Source organism: Harpia harpyja, chromosome 12 (assembly GCF_026419915.1).
Source record: "Harpia harpyja isolate bHarHar1 chromosome 12, bHarHar1 primary haplotype, whole genome shotgun sequence".
Classification (NCBI taxonomy): domain Eukaryota; kingdom Metazoa; phylum Chordata; class Aves; order Accipitriformes; family Accipitridae; genus Harpia; species Harpia harpyja.
The window spans coordinates 38,867,733-38,888,887 of NC_068951.1; the positions used below are offsets into that span (position 1 = coordinate 38,867,733).

Genomic DNA, 21,155 nt, shown 5'->3' on the forward strand with positions numbered 1-21,155 from the left:
TGGAGGCACAGCTTGCAATGGCACATGAAAAAGCCAGTGGAACAGCTCGCCATCACAGGTAGATGACATTACTGCAGATGCCAGCATAGCCAGCCTCTATCTTCAGACTTTTTCTTCAATAAGCCTTAATAGCAAGTTTTAATTCAGCAACTCAAACTTGCGTTTCTGTCTCGTATCAGAGGAAAAAAATTTTCAGCGAAGCTACACCTGTGGCACTAACTATCTCACAACCAGACAACTACATTTCAGTCAGGAGTCATGCCAAACCACTGGAGATGTACCAAGTTAATTTGTGCAGGGCCAGTATTCTTTCATCTTTGCTGGCTAGCTATCCACTGGGGTCTCACATTTCAGGATTGTTACTGAGAAAACAAGGAAATTAAAATAGACGGACTAAGGGAATCAGGATGCCTTCATTTTTCCCCATTGGTACATGAGCTAGCCTAAGCCAAACTACTTTTGCCCTGTGAAAAGCAGACATTATAACAATTCTTTCTGAAGACAAAACTCTAGGTATATACTCAGTATTAAAGGACAAGAGCATTTTACATTGCCCTACATATATTCAAAATGATGGCTAGGCTCCATGTGGACAAAATTAACATAAAAAATATTTGCACTGTATTAATGGTCTGTTGTTGGTCTTCTGACAAGACTTTCTGTTGCTTCCCTTCCCTTTGCAAGCTGGAATCACTCACGTTTCCACCGCTTCACTGCTGTTACATTCCCATGGCTCCAAGTTACTGGGAGCCTTGCAAGAGATCACAACTGCACAGTCAAGGTGTCACAGAAGAGGTAATGGGATCACCCTGGCCCATCCTTTTGGAGAAACGTCTTTTTAATCTCCTTTTCCCTGACCTCACACTCCAGTTTCTTCTTCTTCACTGACAACCTTTCGTCTTCCATTACGCAGAGAGGGGCAGCAAGCCACTCTGAAATTACTGTTTCGTTTTACTTCAGTTCAGTGGGTTTCTCATCACGTAGACCCCGCTTGCTGTGATAGTGCATACAATAAATGTTTGCACAGCTAGCGGTTCCAAACATCCAACATGTAGCAGAATGATCTGGCAACACATTACTAGTGAAATGAAGGAAAACGATTCATAACAGAATATTCCCTTTAGGATATTATTTTTAGACTACTAAAAACCTCAGGAGATGTTTCTCAGACTGCACAACTAAACATCCCTTCGCACTCTTCATTTTCTGACTCACCACCTTTTCTTCTTTACATGTTGCCCAAGCCTTCTCTGTCACCCAATACATACTTTTTCCTTCAAAGATGATGTTCACTGACTCATACTTTCTGCAGAAATACGGCTTGCACAATGGAAAGGATGCAGAAAGGGATGGAGGGAGGACTCGCAACCAGAACTGCCCCCCCCCCAGCAAATCTTGCTTTTGGCACTCTCCCCAGCAGCACACTGCTCACTAACTATGTAAGATCTCTGGGACACAGAACTTGTTTCCTTTTGTGTCTGGAAGGGGACTACTTGCCACTACGTAAAGGACACCCTGAATACATTCTCTGTAGGAAGGGCTGCAAGATGACACCTCTTCTCCCTTGAGGCAGGAACAGTGGTTTTTTCTGCACTCCGACAGTGTCCAGAAGAAAGATATCACAAATCGAACTCTAAGATACATCATAAGTAATTAAATAATAAGTAATGTTAATTAACAAAGTACAGCAAATGAGCAATAAAAAGTTAGATTGAGAGTACAGAAGCAGAACATTGTCTCTGCATAAAATACACTGAATGAAGAGTTCCCCCCCCACTGCCCCTTTCACCTTTCCAACTCTTTACACCTAATGCCATCAAGATTTCATTTGCCTACTTCTACTTTCTCCTGTATTTAATTATTTTTCTTTACTCAGCAAATCCTTGTAAAGTCTGAGTGCCATTTATTTATGTACTTATTTCAACTAGTTGCTGCTTACCTCATCCCACTCCAGAAGGTAGCTGGTGATTTTTGAACCATTATCAATGGGTGCCTATGAACAAAAACGAACAAAAGGTAATTTGGGGAATAAGAGAAAACTACTTCCCACCCAGGCAAAAGACTGCACTTTAAAGCGAAACCGAAGCCTGAGGTTTGCACATAGCTTGGCAACCTCTTAACGAATACCGAGAAGAAGCTGGATGCAGTAAAAACACATACATTTTAAAAGTCAAGTCAGTGCACGGGGAGGGATTTGTCAGAGTACAGCGAGTTCAAGTCCCTTACTGAAAAATTACTGTCTCAGCTTTCAATTATTTTCAATGGTTATGCTCACTGCCAGTAAACTGTACTTTTCACTGCTTTCTTGCCCGATCCAAGCATTACCTACCTTCCATTGTAAGGTTAAGGAGCTTTTGGTCCTGTGCGAGGGTTTGGGTGGGAAGGGACACTCTGGTGCTGAGCTGTGAGTGGTGAAGCTTACTGGCTCTGAGCAAGATCCCTTTACTGAGTTGTACATTGCATATACCCTGGAAACAATATTCAAATGGGTTATAATTCTGCTGACAGTTACAAGATGAGACAGCACTGCCTCAGCCACAATATTTGACTACCAAAGCATCCACGATACCATCCACTAATGACAGATTTCTCACAGACCAGCGGCTATCCTTATTCTACTTCACTTGATACAAGTATGTAAAAAAATTCACAGCAGAAGAGGAATATTACAGTGTTTTATGCAAATACTCCCCCAGACCACTGAGTTATCATCATCACCATCATCTTTTCTTTCCACCACTATTGCCTTGCCTACTGCCAGACTTTCACATGCTGTGCTAAAACCCTCTTTGCAATACAACAGAAAGTATGAACTCATGAGAAAAAGATATAAACTTTAATGCCTGGTTTACACTTGATTCACATGTATCATGTCAAGCGGTGGTTAACTGCTGGTCTCCTTCCACGGGTACAAGCTTCTCCTACATAGCTCAGGTGTCAACACTTAGTGGACCTCCATGAATCAGAACTAACACAGCTCAGGATCATTGCTCTGATAAACTAAAAATCTTCAAAGCAAATTTGATTTCAGGCAAATCCTCTACATATCAGCACAGAGGGGGATATACAATACCATATAATGTGGGAAAGTGAATACAATATAGCTGAGCACTTCCTCACGAGGTGTTTTTCTCTGAAAAATTAATGATGTTATTTTTTCCCCTCACATTTTCCACACAGCAAAAGCAAAGTGCAAATTGGAAGTCTTCTACTCAAAAAAAAAAATGTTCAAACCATGACCAGACGATGACCTCTGAGTTGGCTGTAGCTATTGTGTACTTGAATGCAGAGTTTAAGAAAGGGCAATTTCTAAATTTGTTTTCAGTAGATAAGAGTAATTTATGTACAATGGCCACCTATGTGGAATCAAACTTTTTGGGGGAGGTTCACAAGAACAGCTATAGTGCTGCTTTACCCATCACCTGTTAGCAGTCAGAAGTGAAAACAAATGCAATTAATTAATTGAGTCTGCATCTGGCAAGCGGTGTGTATGTGTGCTGGAAACCAGCATAGCTAAGCATCAAACGCATACCATCGGGGAATACAACCATGCAAAAATGAGCTTAATGAGCATCTTCTGCAAGTCACTGAAACACTGAGCGCAGTCATCTCTGAAGGTACCAAAATAATACTGCTTGAAGAAATACAGGAGAGAGATTCAGAGCGAACAAGGTTCTCCTGGGTGCCCAGGGCCCAGCAGGGCAGGAGCAAGAGCAAGCAGCTTGGCTGTGTGGAGACGAAGCCCTGAGAGATGCTGCCAAGGTTAGGGAGACCCAAGGCAATCTGCTGAGTAACTGTTGGCCCCATAAATTTCTTTACTTAACAGATTTATTTCTTCGCTGTCGTTAATACATAACGCAGTTTCAGTCAAGAAAAAAATTGTTGCGGAGGAAAGCAAACAGTCGGCCTTTTCAGGGTCGGTTCCCTCCACTACAAACACATGCTGCTGCTTTTTAAGCCTGACTGTTATATTTAGCCATCACTACTTCTTTTTAAACATAAGTTATTGCTAACTGTTCACTAACGATTTATAATTCGGCAAACCTGCAGGAAGGAGGAGGGAGCTGTAGGTAGGGAGAAAGAAGTCAGCCAGGATATGGGGCAAATACCCACAACGGCCCTAAAAATCACACGAGACCTCACCGCCACGCTGTGCGTGGTGACTGCTCTGCTGTTTGAAGCCAGCTTTAAAAGCGATGCTCAATTGCTTACAGCAGGAAGCTCAGCAGGGTTTTACAACCTTCTCTCCTTGCTACCGTCCATTTGCTGCTAAGGCTGGGACTACTGCCCGACCTGGGAGCCTACGTCTTCTACTTGTTTACAAGAAGTTACTTCTGGTCTTGTGCTTCTACTTCTAAAGTTCATTTTAGGGCTCCACTAGGAAGTATCCTCCAAAAAAAAAAGAAGCTATAGCGTCAGATTTTGGTATTGGGTCTTTTTTAGAGCTCAGAAGCAAAGTGTTTGTTTAAAGTTTTACAAACAGGAGCAGCCTTGATGTGAAAAAGCATGCCAAACCTAGCCCTTGTCTGGAAAAACAGAAGGAAACAATAGACAGGAGTGAAAGGATTTTTTTTTAAAAGGATATTGAGCATAAGTGAACAGGATGTGAATTTGAAGCCTTGTTCATAAGCAAAGTCTTTTAAAAAAATGCAACATGAGCAGATAACACAGATGGTATTAAAAACATCAGGGAGCAAACCTGAGAATGTGTTAATAAATGTGTAAACACATTTTTAGAATCAAAGAGAAATACACTCTGAAAATATCAAGACAGGCCAGCGTGAATCCATTTTTGGGGGAATAAATGCTGAAATTACTATGGTCAGATGGATCTGTAATCAGCAGGTTTACTTCACAAAGCAAGGAGTACTTATGAAGAAACTGTGCTGGAGTACTTTCAGTGCTAGCATACCTATGTTACAATAACTGAAGAAATGCCAGTTGCTTGAGACAAATTTTTAAGAAGCTTGAGGTATCCCACTTTCATACACAAGCACTTCCAGGCCTGTTATACATATAGACAGAAATACAGATACACAGATGTCCTTTTTCCGCTTACTCTAGCAATGGAAAGAACATGACAGAAAATGTATTATTCAGAAAGCACTCCTGTAACTTCAAGTTTGAGACAAAAATCTGTCAGAAAATATTTAGAAGCCACTGAAAAAACAGCTACAGAGGTGACCATGAAATTCTTGAGCTACACTGTATACTTAGATAAAGAACATCCACATTTATTCTCATATAATTGAAGAGTTTATATTTAAGTGACATTCATAGTCACACTAACTCACCTGACGTGATAATCTGTTGCTGGCCTAAGGTCTTTCAGGTTATATTCTAATTCTTCTCCACTGCAGGAAAAAAGCCCAAACCCAACAAATCAATAAATTATGAAAAGCAGTATCACACTTAGCACAGCTAGTGATTTTCCAGTGACTAGCAACTCCCTTATATTATGATTTGAAAGAAAAATAATCCCACCACAGAAAAACAGTAGTAAGCAATATACCAACAATTTGTCAACACGCTTCATGTTTCCCGAAAACTTTATACAGCTCCATATACACAGAAGAAAAGTAGTTATCTCAATTTATTCAGTAAACTAGCTATATGGGTTTATTTCAATGCTATCCTTACATTTTGTTGATATAAAGCTCATTGTGTTTTTTTAACCCTCCCAGAGCTGAAAAGAGCAGAATAGATACATTACTTTTGTACTTTCTGTACATTCACTATTTCAAAATACTTTACAAAAAGTGAGAGTCATTGAACGTCAGAGGAAAAAGTATAGTTGCTTGCAGTACCGTTTCATTTATTTGCTGTCTCTTCCAGAACCACACTCTCTGTGAGGACCATGGCCAGGAGACATTTAATTAATGCCCTAACAGCTGGACCCAGATCTCTTTCAATACCAAGAAAAGTAAAAGCACACAGTTTCAGACATTTTAGGAAAAAAAAATCAGCATATAATCTATTAATTTCAAATGTAGCCAACGTAGTTAGGGCTATTCTTTTTCTTTTTGGCTTGTTTGCTGGTAAATGAACACTAGGCTCAGTCATGTGTTGCCAATTCTGTGAAGATTAAGGTACAGGTCAGTACTTCATAAGTAATAGCCATCTCATGTAAGTGCTTGGCTTATTCATGATTTTACTAAAGTACGGGAAACAAGAAAATTCTCAATTTAGCATAAAGAAATAATTCATAGCTAGCTGGACAAATACAGGGAGACGTCTCAAAATCAAGAGAACAAAATCAACCAGAAAGCACATGCCTGCTGGTTTGCCAGAAATCTACCAAAAAACACTTTTTTTTTTTTCATATAATCCAATGCTCTGCAAATTCAGTTTTTTCCCTCTGAAATGAGTGCACCTCCTTGCAAAGAAAATGTATTCAACATATTGCAGACTTTCTTTTGCCTATAGTAATAATGATTACTGCTGCTCGTGTCAGAGTATACCACATTAAGCTAATGGCTGTCCTCTGGCCAGCAGCAGGAGACAGATTACTACTAGCAGCTTTAAAACAGATGCACAACATTTCATAACCAGGAGAAAATGTGCAGCCATCACACCAGCAAGCACAAGAAGTACTAGAAAGCATCCTTCCCATTTTAAGAGCTCGGCAGCACACACTAACCTATAGAGATTCTCACACTGGCTCACAAATAGCTGGTGTAAATACCAGAAGAAAAAAAAAAGAAAAAAAAAAAAAAATCAGGCAACGTTTCCCTGGTTAATATGCTCTTTTAATATTACCCAAGACAGTTCACACAGACCTGCCTCTAGCATACCAAGAAGAATACCCTAATTCACAGGACATCTTAAGAAAGGAGATGGTTTGGTCTCGAGAGGCAATTCCATAAATGCTGTATCACCTGGACTTTATTCAATGAGATTTAGGAAGGATTAGCTATTTCACAATAGCCAAGGTCACATCTCAAAATTTTCCTTCCTAGACGTCATTAGCGGGAAAAATAAAGGCATAACACCATATGTACTTGATCACAGAATGAGCTCAGAGGATCATTGGAAGGAGAAACAGAGAAATCCCTCAGAATTTTTACTGAAGACTGCTGAGAGCCAAGTATCCGGGTTTTTCTGGGGAGCCTACACTGCTGATCAGTGTACTCCCTCCTCTGCTCATCTAAGACACTACAAAGCAGTAAAGCCCTCAAACTTTTGCTCATTAGCTCAAAAAGCAAGCTTTACCGTTCTTAATTCTGCAAGTCCACACAACATTTAGCCCATTAGGAAGGCAGTTATCCTGCCTGCATGGTGTACACGAAAGGTTTTGACATTTAGCGTAAGAGAAAAAGTAACCTTTTCATTGGCAATGGGAGAGACAGCATCACATGCAAGATCGGCCCTATGTCGGGGAGGTGGGATGGGAAGGCAATTAGGGACTTTGTGACATGCACTCAACCAGCTCCCTGCAAGCTCTTCCAGCAAGGCGGGCTGCTGGGACAGCGAGGGAGCAATCACAGCGTGTTCAAATGTGCAAACTTTTTTCTGCAAGTGATGGGCGTGCCAAAATACACCCTGAAAAGCTCGGAGAATTTATTCCTAATGAAAAAACAAGTGTAAAAATGATGCTGTTACCTGTAAATTATCTTGTATTTTCCATCCCTCCCTTTATCTGATAAGGCAACCTCGTAGGTACAGGTGTAAGGCAAACCGTTGTTGTGTCTATCTGCATTTAGAAGGCCAGTGGGAGGTGACCAGGAAAGTAAAACTGTTCTTGCTTGAATATTTGTAACCTATAAAAGAAACATCAGTTACTCTGAATTCCAAGAAACACACTATTCTCTTAAGTCTTGCTTTTTCCTTGCATCTTCACAATCAATTTCTTGTAAAAAGGAATTTTCAGAGCTACAGGTGAAAAGTAAAGGGTCAGAAATGGTCATCAACACCACAAACAAAAACACAGATTCATGGCATAAACTAATCTCTAACAGATGAGGAATACAGAGAGCTGTCCCCCGGCAGCGAATTGGCTTGTCATTGTCTGAGCATTCAGCAAAGGATGCCTCGCATCATTCTGGAGGTACCTGCTGCTGCAGCCATTACCAGAAGGTAAGTGGAACTAAGTGGAACAAAGACTTTATCGTACAGATTGTTTCGTACGCAATTATTTTTCTACAGCTTTTGTTAGGGAGACTCTCTAATAAAACTCTGATGGCTTTTTCAGTCATCCTGTTCCTTCTTGTAATTTGAAACTGCAACAATTCAACTGCGAATAAATAAAATAACCCAACTCAAACTGCAAGGTTACGCTGACTCAAAAGCATAAGGGAAAATCATAAAAGAAGTCCAACTTGTCAATTAAAAATTACATTGCAAATCAATCACTTTGTGCCCAGAGAGAAAGACTGCAAGCATGATCTGTATTCACCCCTGGGTGTGACACCTCAATGGCAGACGGGCGAGGATTCTCTTCCAATAAAACACGGAAAAAATACCTCAAACCCCTGCACCAAAACAACCCTATCACCCCACCAGTGCAGCTGTATTCTTCTGGAAACACAGGTCCACATAACTCTAGACTGCCCAAGCTTACAGAACTAGCATCGCCTTTCTCACCAGGAGAGCCCACTGGCATGGTGCCGGAGGCATCGTTCATCAGCTGCACGTACTGAACAGCAGCTTTCCAGAGAACAGCCTTCTGTTATCAAGCCAAGAAAGAAAAAAAAAAAAATCCCCCTCCCCGCCCCACCACTGTCTCAAAAGAAAAAGAAATAAAAAAACAATAGTTGCCCTGGCCATCCTGGAAAGACAGCATAACATTTTTCTGCACACCTTCTGAAAAAAGCCCAGGGAAGCCTCAAAGCCACCATAGCCTCAAGCTCTCTGCCACAAACTCTCCACTTTTCGTAATCAAAATGACTATGTTTTTCCTTCTTAATTGCAGTGAAAATGTAAAGAATATTTTTTTAGCTAGCCTCCATGAGGAGGAAGCAAAGCACCAGGTTCTATATTCTTTATTCATTTCTTCTACGCATCAAATTTCACTGGTTCCATCATTTTAACAGATTTTTCCGACACACAGACCAAAACGTTGTTATTTCAGAAGGTGTAAGATGAATGATGCAGGTGCTTAGTTACACATTTCCTACACTTTTCTTGAGACAATTGAAACACCTTACCCATAGATGACTTGGTAATGAAATCTTAGCAATCAGCTTTCAGGGACTGCTTGTTTACAAATCCGGCTTCTGGATATCTTTATATAATGGAGAATATTTAACTTCTCACGTGAAAACACATTGCTTCCAGCTGAAGAGCACTGCAACTGTTGTGTGTGATACCCATATATCAAGCAGGTTCTTTCTGAGCAAGTCATAAATCTGTTTTTAACAGACTGACATCACAAAACGTCTCATCTTAACTTAAACACCATGCTCTCAGAAGTTAAAGATTTTAATTTATAGCAGCACACTTAAGTCTTGCCAAAAAGAAAACCTCTGTTCAACCTAATGTGAACAAGAAGTTGTCAGGCAAGAAGGTTCAAGTAGTATCAAGCTTTTTTTTGTAAAAAATACGAACGTGCAAATTGTTGTATGAATTTTCATGGGATTTCTTGCTCTAGTCACATCTCTTTGATGCTACGAAATCAATGTTTGCTTCAAAAACTTGGACAAGTGAATACTGATACTGGATTAGACAGCTTATAAGAATCCTGAACGATTCAAATAAGACAGGAAAGTTAAATGTTTGAGATATATATACACACATATATGTGAATGAAACTGTGACAAAGATATTTAGAGCTAGAAGTCTGTATTTTAAATAATATTGTGATCAGAAAGCTAGATAGTAAGAACCAAATAAACTTTTTTTTTTAACATACATTACTGCTATGCCAGCTCAGCCCATCAACACGCAGTTTCTTTTATTATGGAAATATGCTTGCATAATTGTTTTTCATAAATTCAGACAGACTTGGAGCTGGAGGCATGATATTCTGCCAATGTTCTATTGAAATGTTTTTCTCTATGACTACTCACAAGGACACACGTATATATTCTGTGTACAGCAAAAACTCTGGCCTTTCATGAACTATAGCAATCTGTAAAAAGTTAGGTCTTTTATAGTTTCTTAAAGTAAGAGAAAGTATCTTATGCACTAACCACTAGAAACTGTTAGACTATTATTCTGAAGACAGCGTGCAGACACTTCCATGCAGAGGATAAAAGTCCAAACCCAGTTGCAAAGCTGCTCCAGCTACACCACTAACTTCTCACCGATACAGCAGCGTTCAGAGTGGCTGCTGGCCTGCCTCGGTGGTGCTATGTACACAGTAACTGCTGGCGGAGGTTTAAAAATAAACACCAGAAATAGTTAAATACAATTCTTAGCTGTGCTAAGTACACACAGCAAGTGTAGTAAAGCAAGCGAGGGGTCACCATCTGCATGATAAAGTCAGAAAAGGCAAATCTATACACTCCCTGGGTATAGAAAGCAGAACAGTACTGTCCACGTCAGCATGAGCACCAAGAACAGATTTATCTGTATGGATAGAGATAAACCTATCTGCTGCTCACCGACTAACAGACTCGATATCGTATCACGTTTCCCAGCCAAAGGCCTATCTCTTCAATATCTGATTTAATGGCCAAAGCCACCACTTAACTTTACCGAGGAACTCCTACCTGGAGCAGGAAGCACTAGCTTTGCTCTGAAAAAGGGTAAGTTAAATAAATGGGGTTATGATACGCTGAGAATAACGAGCAGGCACTCGCAAACCAGCTCAGCAGCTTTAACTCCAACTTTTCTCGCTTACACCTGGGAAAACAAGCACCTTTCAAAAGATACTGAGCAGCTGAACAGATCTGGACCAGCCCTTTCCATGCTGTAAGGAACAGCACAGCTAACATGATGATGGTTGGCTTAATGTCACTACTGAACTCGCAGACATAAATACTTAGCTGTAAGTAAAAAAGTTTATTGTTCATTAATGGTGCCCTAATTCCATCCGACCAAAATATAAGCAGCCAGAGCACCTCTTCCTAGGCTGGGCAGGTAAACCTTTGTGCTGCTTTCTAGTTAGCCCAGCCTGTCTCATCTGTCCCCAGAATTGCTGTGCTCCCTTTGAACAGGACTGGCTTGGCCTTTTAGCTAAGACCTAACAAAAGATTCTCCCACAAGGAGTTTTGTATGTCTGGTAAAAAGCACAGTTAATTAGTTTCTGAAAACTTCTCAGTTTACACAGTAAATGCCTGCTTTCTACTCTATCAAAACTCAGTGGTGTAAATAATTATTTTATAAAAGCCCCTGGGAAAGAATCCCAACTCCTGCACTACTTTAATATGCTTACAAGACTGATGAATATCGGTTCTTCCCGTCTTTCAGGTAACGAACAATGTTTCTGTACAACTTTCATTATCTTTCAAATTCCGGGTTAGCATTCACAGGCATCGTGTGGTTCGGGGGTTTATTGTACGTGTGAGAACTACACTGCAAGCAACATTCATTTACTCCCTCGAGGGCAGCGTTTGAAAGACTTGGGGGTCAAATGAATTCACGGTTATTACCGGGTCGAGATTTTGCTTTTAAACTATGGCTCTAATCCTGCAATTTTAGGCAAAAATCCCAATGCTTAAATATGAGTTTCGTTGCAGAGCAAGTCAGCGGGAGCAGGCTGCCTTTTGGAAAGTCAAACTGATGTTTGAGCTCTGGCTCCGCAGACCTGCGGCGTTTCCCCGCGGGAGGTGATGCCCCCCGAGCCGCTCGGCAGCCGCGCCGTTGGATGCAGCGACGCTGCCCCCCGCCACTTCGGAAACCCAGAATCAAGTTTCCCCTTCCCTCACCGAGGTATTTGCTTTAGAGAATGCTTACTTTGTCTGCGATAATGCGAATTAAAAATATATTTCGGTTCAAATAAAAACACTGGCGGGGGGGAGGGGGAAGCAAAAGGCTTCTTTTCAAATTTTTGCAGTCAAAGGAATAAAACTATGATGACATTTACAGTTTGGTTGCACATCTCTCAAACAGGTAACAACATCTATTATCGAAAACAGACTTTTTATAAATTAATAACTTAAAAGGTGTGTATATTTTGTACTCAGAAAGGTGAGAGAGACTTTGTCACATAGAGGTAACCTGGACAAGCTACATTAAAGACACCTCCAAGCGATACTACGGCGGCGGGGTCTCCTGCAGGAGTTGCTCAGATGGCTTCACCACTGCTGACGGTAGAAAGAACTGCTCCTTTGGACACATAAAAGCCATGTGCTGCAGACAGAGCATCACTCCACTGGCCACTGACTGACTGCTCTGCGCCCTTTCGTTTCAATTGTGTCATTTCTTTCTACACAATTGTTTTTCTATACATTGTTTTTTCATTCATATACGCATAAGGCTCACCAAGAAATATGGCCCAGCTGACTATTTATGCATAACATGATATATTTCTATCAGATATAATACTGACTATGCACACACATAATCATTCATAGCAATTAATGGTTTGTGAGACTCCTATGAGTTTAATTACTCACAAATGTCAAAGTTACAGAGAGAATAATAGATGATCCCCAGCATCTTCTCACTAAATGTCATTATTATTGAACTAGCATTTGTCACATTTTAGATTTCTTTTTCCAAGGAAAAAAGAAAAAAAAAAAATTCCTATTTTTGAAATGATTCAAGGAAAAATATTTGTCTACTTCTAGTTTTTTGCTCCCCTCTACTTTAAACGCTGTGGTTACCATAAATCTAATTGTACAGAGCTCAACCCTGCAAACTCCTCAAACAGGTTCTCTCCTTACCTCTACAGATACAAGTATGAAATAACACATTTTTCACGTCAGCTCTCCGGATCTTTGTAGAAAGCACCTAGCTGTGGCATTTTACCAGATGAGCAACATTCAGGTAGTCCTTGGTACAAAAATATCGACTCACTCTGTACAATAAACTAGCCTAATTTTGTGTTAAGTGCACTGTCTTCCCTTCTGATCTCCCAGAAACCCTTAAGTCTTCAGCTTAGTATTGTCACTTGTTTCTACACGAAATACAGCAGCTTTCCTTCTTGCAAACACAAACTCGGGCTGTAGCCCCCTGGTATTTATTATTTCTGCAGGTCTGGTTTAGAGTCTGGCTGGCTTTGAACCTGCTCTTGTACGATGCCATGACACTAGGATCCAACACCTACTGATGGAGCAATTTAAGACCAAACACCTTCTGTATTTATTCAGAACAAAAGCATCCAAGTGAAGAGAGCCTAAAAATAAAACAGCCTGTGCTCATGCCTGCCTGCCCCTGAGGCTGCCACTTCTGCATCTAAGGCATAGCCACCCACTGCAGAATTTCTTTGTATCAGCCTCTATCAGCTACTGTTGAACCCAGTCTTTAGATGAGCTTTCCAACCGTTATTTTATTTGCTTACTTGTTTACTAGCTTTCCAGCTGGACAGAGAAAGGTCTGAGCCCTGAGAGAGCAAAGGAGATAAAACAGAGCCGTATCCCTCTGCCTTGTGACTGGTTCTTCAAGCACTTGTTTGGACCATTCATTTAGATCAACAATACTCTTCTGGTTTTCATTTGACACACAAAACTAGAAAAACATCACATTCAAAGGGCTTACAACCAGATTTATTAAGAACCTTACCTGACTGTGGTCACACCCAGCATTACGGTTATTTACATGGTGATTCAATTCCATTATAATTCACATGCTTTTATGGCTCAAGATAAATGTAGAATATAGTAATTGCCATTGAATAATAGAATTAGCTTAATTTAATCATCATTAGAGATATAAATTGCTCATGACAAATAAAATTAAACCCAGGGGAGAGGGGGTAGGAGCTACGTAGATCACCCCAGTGCACTGAGCTCCCCCTCACAGTATGAATACTGGGAGTTGTCCTCTGGAAACAGGCGACTGGTGGGATTCCTGCAGTGGGCAGAGCCCACAAATAACTATGAGCACAAAAGATGCTTCCAATGTATATCCTGGCAAAATGAGTTAAGATACACACAGCAGCAACAATCTACTAAGCAAAAAATTCAGAGGTGCTCCCCTGTGAAATCACCAGTATGTTGTGACACAACCTACATATCACATTTGCTATTGGGGGTGTGTGTGTGTGTGTGTGTGTGTGAGAGAGAATTTGGGATCACATACCTGTGGTTTCTCCATTCCAGAAAGAATGTCTTGAACCCTTTTTGTTTCCGAATCAAATTCTGTAAAATAGAGAATGTGGAAATAGGAAGAAAAATAAATGACCAATATTAAACAAAAGTGTCAGCTATGTCAATAATTCTTCAGGAATTTGTCAATAGAAGAGAGACATTACCTGCACATGAGCATCTGCCGTTTTGCCCTTGTGAATTTAAGGTCTGCAGTTACATGCATTAATATTAAAAAAATTATAAAAGAGAAAAAGGACAGAATGAAACTTCCAGTAATTGCAGAAATTCGGAAAGGTGGGATTATTTGTAGAGGTGTCCTCCACAAACAACGTTATTAATTGGGATTTGCTTTCACAGAGCAAAACCATCCTGTTTCCAAAGCTTGGCCGTGGAAGAAGTCCAGGGGTTTCTACAGCTCAATTACTGCTGAACCTAATCCTGGTTTGTTAGCCAAACACATCCCTACACCATCGGCTGCAGAGCTGGGCTATTTGCCTGCTTGCCAGAGCACCGGGCTACCGGAGAGGACGAACATTCTTCTTGCCCCCGCGCAGGGAAAGCCCAGCCTGGCCATGCGGGACACTTGCCCCGAGCCCTGGCACACACCTGCAGCTACCTGTCCTTAACTGCTGTTACCATTTCGTGGTCAGGGCTCTTCTAACAGCCGCCTTCAATTATCAAGGTAATAAAGTCATGCCAGGCTAATTTGGATGCCTGACTAGCAGTAATCCATCCTCCCTCCCCGAGCCTTGTGCCTGATACCGCAGCTCTTGCAGGGGCTACACGGCGTTATCAGAGGGCAGGGTGTGAAATACTTCCCCTAAATTAGACAGATTAACTGAGTGCAGAAGGTGCTGCAGAGGCATTCATCTGAGCCGTGGAATCAGCCTTTCCCTCATCCTCCCCCCCCAAAAAGTCTTGAGGTAAAACATCAGCTTAGAGTAATGAGGTGACACAAAGCAGCTTTATTCCTTTTGGACTGCAGCACAGAGAGGCCTCACTTTCCGCTACAGTATTCTCTAATGGAAAACTAGGAACATATTTTTTCTAGGGTTTTTTTGCTCCCCCCCCCTTTTTTTAAATGCTTATGTAAAAAGTTTGCTCACCAAAGCAGAAGAATACATCACACCTAAAGCAAAATGAGCAGGACTTCTTTATAAAAAGCATACAAATTTGGCACAGGAAGCAAAAAATATTAATAAAGAAAAACTGGTAAGATCAGATCAACAGCTTTTGCAAATGATTCCCCCAAAGCCTGACCTACTTCTTGTAGCCCAAGAATGTGTCTTTATTTTTGTCTGTGACCTGCTTTAAAAAAGTACATCTTCTTTTTAAAAATTCCATGTGCTCAGCTGCCAAAAAATAGAATTGGCTGAATGCTGATGGCAGAGCTCCAGTGTAAATGCCCATCTCTCCCTACAAGAATGCACCTTGGTGCAGAGTGGGAATGACAGATCTCCTGCTCTGTGCATTCCTGGATTCTTTAGTCTCAGCCACTTGGAAAAGAAAGGAGTAGTAATAATTCAGGAGAAGAGGAGGATAGCATGACTGGTTCTTTCCATAGTAGATAACCCTCAGAGTGTATTATAAAGTGTATAAAGTAGCAGGATTTAGCCAGCATTAAGATAATACTGACTTGAAAACTACCCAGGTGGACTAAAATGGCTAAGGAAAAGGTTGAGATGCTGATCCAAGGGAAAATGTTATCAAAGTCTGGGGAGTTTCAGAATTCAGGGTTCCCTTCAGGATCAGTACAGAAGTAGGACAGCGCCACAAAAGCCTGGATCCAGATCTGGAAACTGCGGAGGTCCTGTAGGCTTATCTCGAAGGGATGCTAATCAGAAGCAGCTTCTGCAGCTCCGGAGCGTAACAAAAACGCTGCTACTATTTTATTGAAAGTTTATGGTTATTATGTCACCCCTAATTACAACCCCCAGAAGCTAAGCGTGAATCATTCTCAACCTTAAATCCTGAACATGTGGACTGAATTTTGTTCCTTCTCTCTGCTTTCTAGCAAGGATGCTATCTCTGTCACACTAAGCAGGAGAGGAAAACAAACTCTGAAGCCCAAAGAAATCTCACTTCCCTCTCCCGTGAAAAACGATCGCTTTGTACAGTAACTGAGTCCTTTGACACTTGCAGGTCAGGGCTGAAGGTTCAAACCGCTCCAAATACAGGAACTTCAAGACCTAAGGCAGTTGGGTATACCCAGCAATATATAATTGAAAAAAAAAAAAAATAAAAAAAAAGCACATTAGACTTCTCATTGAAGAGTCCTACTAAGGAATTTTTTTATATTAGCTCCCCAAATATGTAGCTTGCTCACAAGGAGAAGGCTCCGAGCACCAGATATACTGTAGCTTTCAGTTATTAAGGACATAAGGACATGTGGATATTTATGTGGACGTTTATGTGGACAACGTGGATATTTATGTCACCTAGAGTTTATACAGATAAGCTGGAGGTAGAAGAAAAGAAATACTCTTCAAAGATTTGGGGGAGAGGGAAAGAGGGAATGGGACACACACAGACCTAAGGTGACAATGTGAGTGCAAAAAAATTAAGAATTGAATTTAAAGTTGATGAATAATACATATATGAATGGGCACTCCAACACATTGTCTAAAGAATAAGATGTGTCAGATGATGCACATATGCTGAGCAACTATGTCAGATATCCCCCATGCTAAACGTCCTGAGTGTTCACAGGTGAGACTGGGCAGGTGCAAGTGATCACTTGCACACACACGAACCACTTCACATGTATAGAGCTGATGTATCTCATGTTGCTGATTCACTAATGCCATAAACCATTTTACAAGAACAGCAGCAAAGAAAGAAAAGTCTATAGTAAGAAGTGCCCTTTCATCATGCTTTGAAATCACTGTACCGTATGGAAAGAACAGTGTGTGCCTTTGAGCCCTGCACTGAGTTCAAACCAAAAAACCCCCGTGAATAATGGGTAATGCTTTGTGAAAACAGAGCAAATGTAAAATTAAAGACAGAAAGCAATAAATATGAACGAGTGGTATCTATAATAGCATCAGAGAATAGCTCAGGTTGGAAGGGGACCTCAGGAAAGGTCATTGAGCCCAACCTCTGTCTGAAAGCTAGAAAAAAAACCCCAGTGCAAAACTGCCCCATGGAAAAACTTGTTAATAAAACTGAAGCCAACCTTTTTGGGAGAGAGAAAGTAGCTCACAGAATTGTCACCTTCTTATAGTATTTTAAATACTTAGTTTCCCATTTCAAGACCCATAAAAAATTCTCAGGCTTCTATGGACGGTTGATCTCCTTTCGGTAATAAACATAATTATTCACAGTCTCTGGAGCTAGACTAAGCTAAGGAGGAGACCTGTCCTGAATCCCTCCCTCAGTAGGGAAGTTGGTCTCACCTGCCAACTTCTCTCGTAATACACTAAGTATCAAGCTCAACATCTTTCCCCCAAGCCAACAAAGAGCAGAAATCCTTCTGAAATAAAAAAAGAAAGGGAGGAAAAAAACCCATCCTATATGCTCTACGCAGATAATACAGAATTGGTGAAAAGCCTTTTTTCCTAGCTCACTATTATTGTTACTCATGAGCCACCGAGGACTCTTCTACTGGATTAGCTCACTGGGGCATTTAGGGACAAGGAGCATGAGCATCTCCCAGACATCACAGATGCAGTGGTGGAAAGGTGGGGAAGAACAGGAGGAAGGAAAGGGGAAGCCTTGATATCAAACAGGAGACTGAAATTCAGAAAAATTACCTACAACCGCTCGGGAAAGGTGCTGGGTAGCTGAGCATGATTCACCCACTTAGCACTAACTGTCCTTGAATAACAGACAGCTGATTTGCTTTTAAATCTTTGTCCCTTCCTCTCTCTTCCTCAGCTAATTGAGCCCCGAGTATCCGACACAAACACATAAAAGCTCTACGTGTCAACCCCCTGACATTAACACCGGGCCTTGCAGAGACAGGCAGCGGACACGTGCTGCTTTCCTCCTTTGCCATCGGGAACAGAAGTTCAGTCACGTCAAGGAAGAGCCCGACTAACACTTCAGGTCATTGTCCCGTTATAACTTTTCCTCTCAACATCTGTTCCCCACATCTGTCATGGCAAAATTCTTCCTCCTAGGAGGAAGCTGGGGGTGGGGATGAATTCCTTGTGAATGCTCAACGGGGTCCTCCGAGGGACACTACAAAAATCTGAGTTATCCTGTAGATCTCAGTGTCTAAGAGATATTATAGCTGTCCCAAGCTGCAGCATTAGGTTCTCATTCCCAGGCTGCGGGTTATTTGGATCCAATGTGTCAGACTAACCTTTTGTCGCAGAGAAGCCAGCTGTAAGACCTGGACCACATCTAAGTTTATATTTTGGTCATGTCTCTTTTTTCAGAGTTTTGGGTCATAACCAAAACTCCACAGATACAACCAAAAGTAAATGCCCCTAAAAATTAAATACCTTCCCAGCAGCTGTTTGGTGCTAACAGGTTTCAGTGTTAAGTCTTGCTGAACTAAAGCCTTTTATTACATGCTTCTGTTAGCCTGCGTCTATGTTCCTTTCTGCACGTAGGGTACAAATATAATTTTCAGACCTTTCCAACCATACTTTTGAACACCAAGCACAGCTCTAAAAAACAGGAACACCCCCCCCCCCCACTTGTCATTTCAAGGTAAGTTTGAAGTTTCCATGAATAGTTTTCACGTTTGCATGAACAGCAGCTGTGTATGTAAATGGTTTGAAATAGCTAAAAGCTCTAAACTAATTAAGATTTTCCCATTGCAACTACACATTTTAGGTTTGTTCTGCATTCTTTCCTTGGAAGAGAGGAAAAGGTCCAGCTCAAGACTTAGCTTCTGGCCACAGAAAGTATTTACTGTTTCAACAGCCTTTCCATTCCAAGGGAATGACATCAGCACTAGCACTTTGCAAACTTTTAGTCTAATTCTCAAGCAGAGCTCCATGCTCACAGATATGCCAGTCAGAACATGACATGCTTTCTCAGAATTTGTTCCAGATTTATTGGGGCTGTGACCAGCTTTAATGCTAGAAAGATCTTTTATCAGTCACGTACAGCACAACCTACAACCCACGAGAAAATAAACTCTTCAAAACATGGCCTAGCTCCTTTGTGAACTGCCTGCCGGTGTCAAAGCTCAAGACACAAAGAAGAACACATACAGACTTTTTAATTTCAGAGAATTGTAGAAATATACGTTAAAAAACTCCTTGTACAAGAACAAACCTAAAACTGCAGATGCCACGCTGCAGCTGTCACACAGAAAGCAGGACCGGGAAGGGATGTGACAGAGTCATCGAGTCCATCCTCCTACACTGAAACATGATCATCTACACCTAAACCATTCCTCAGAGATGTCTGCCTAGCCCTTTTTTAAAAAACAAATAAATAAAAATTAAATAAATAACCTCCTGCCCCATGGAGGGGCCTCCTCGGCTAGGCAATCCACCACAGTACCTAACTCTCCTCATCACTGGGAAGATTATCTCGTTAACTTTCCCCGCCGTACCTTAAACTTATTACTTCTTTCCTGCGCACCCACTGCAGGTGAGTTCACCACCACTTTCTCTGCTGCTATCTTTCACATACTTGAAGGCATTTCTTCCTCTTCACATGAGGCAAGCTCATTTCTTTCATACCTGTATTTACCAGATCACAGATCCCACTTACTGCTGTCCTCTGGAACGTTTTTTAAATTGCTCTCCATCCTTTTGAAGATGCGCTAGCAGCCCTGGCCACCCCACGCCAGCCAAGGCCCTAGCAGCACCAAGTAAGGAGAGACATACTCATTTATACAGCTCGCTTTGAGGTTTCTTCCTTCTATTTGTCTATATGGCAAATTGACTCTTGATTTTTGTAGTCTGCTATACCTCCCCGAACTACTGCGCAGAACTACTGCATAGTAAAAAAAAAAAAAAAAAAAAAAAAAAAAAGCAGGTTTGAGAAGGACTGGCTGAAATGTAGTACTTTGCTCTTGTCTTATCAAACTGTTTTTCTTTGAAGGCCTTTTGAGTTCTCCTCCTGTCCTGTCCTGTCCTCCTTAAGCCACCAAGCACTCTCAACCCTGTCAGAGCCTGATATGGACTATAATTTAATAAGAATCAATCCTTATTCCATCCTTCAGCTCCTTAATGAAAATATTGAATAAAATCAGACCTAGGACAGATTCCTGCCTAATCCAATTTGATGTACCTTTCGAGCTTGTCAGAGAGGCAGTCCAGTGCAGGGCAGGGTCACAGATAAATTGCAAGGCTATGTGTGGGCTAACAGACGTAATACTGAGAAGAGCAAATCCAGTGTCACACTGAACACACAGTGCTTTATGGAAGTCGTCAGCACCACTTCCACAGTGGGCAAAATGAGAGCCCCTTACAATCAAAAACTTGTGAAAGAAATATTTGTCTTCAAAGCAGTCAATCACACCATGCTAAAATATAATACACCAAGGATGATTATTAATTAAGCCTACAAATACCTGGATGAGATTTCTAAAGATTTAATATTTCAAATTTCTGCTAATTACATGAAAGCTAATTAAAAAAACACTAGCGATAAAACACGACTGCAGCTCCGGCGTCCAAGGTAGAGATCGTGACGTTATCTAATTTCAAGAAAAGATCCAATCATTGAAACACGTTCTAATTCTTAAAGAATAGCTGTGCACAAGCATCTCACGTAAGTTTTCCATTTCTAAGAGACTTCCCACTCTTGCTATCTTAATTCTCCTGCTAAAATGCCTGACTTGATATCTATGAGCTTATCTTTCAGTATTTGACCTTAAAGACCAAATCATACGTCGGTAGCAAAATAATCAAGCCACTCCCTACATAACTGAAGGCAAACAAAACAAAACCCTTGGATAAACCCCAGAGAAACTTACGTTTTCAGACCTCAAATAAGAAAAAAAAATAATCTCTAGCCATCCTGACTCACTGGGACTTAAAGCAAAGGATAACTGACATGTTTGCCTCAACATCGCTGTATTTTAGGCATGAATTTAATCACATGTTTCAA

General features: G+C 41.0%; 1 protein-coding gene across 1 annotated transcript in view; it reads right to left on the reverse strand.

The window, feature by feature from the left end:
* FNDC3B (fibronectin type III domain containing 3B) overlaps positions 1-21,155 on the reverse strand; it is a 171,662-nt gene that overhangs the window by 64,078 nt on the left and 86,429 nt on the right. Inside the window, exons 6-10 of the mRNA XM_052803622.1 lie at positions 14,128-14,186; positions 7,603-7,760; positions 5,295-5,354; positions 2,330-2,468; positions 1,940-1,993 (exon numbers count right to left, since the gene is read on the reverse strand). Coding sequence (XP_052659582.1) covers positions 1,940-1,993; positions 2,330-2,468; positions 5,295-5,354; positions 7,603-7,760; positions 14,128-14,186 — 470 coding nt within the window. The remainder of the gene's footprint in view (positions 1-1,939; positions 1,994-2,329; positions 2,469-5,294; positions 5,355-7,602; positions 7,761-14,127; positions 14,187-21,155) is intronic.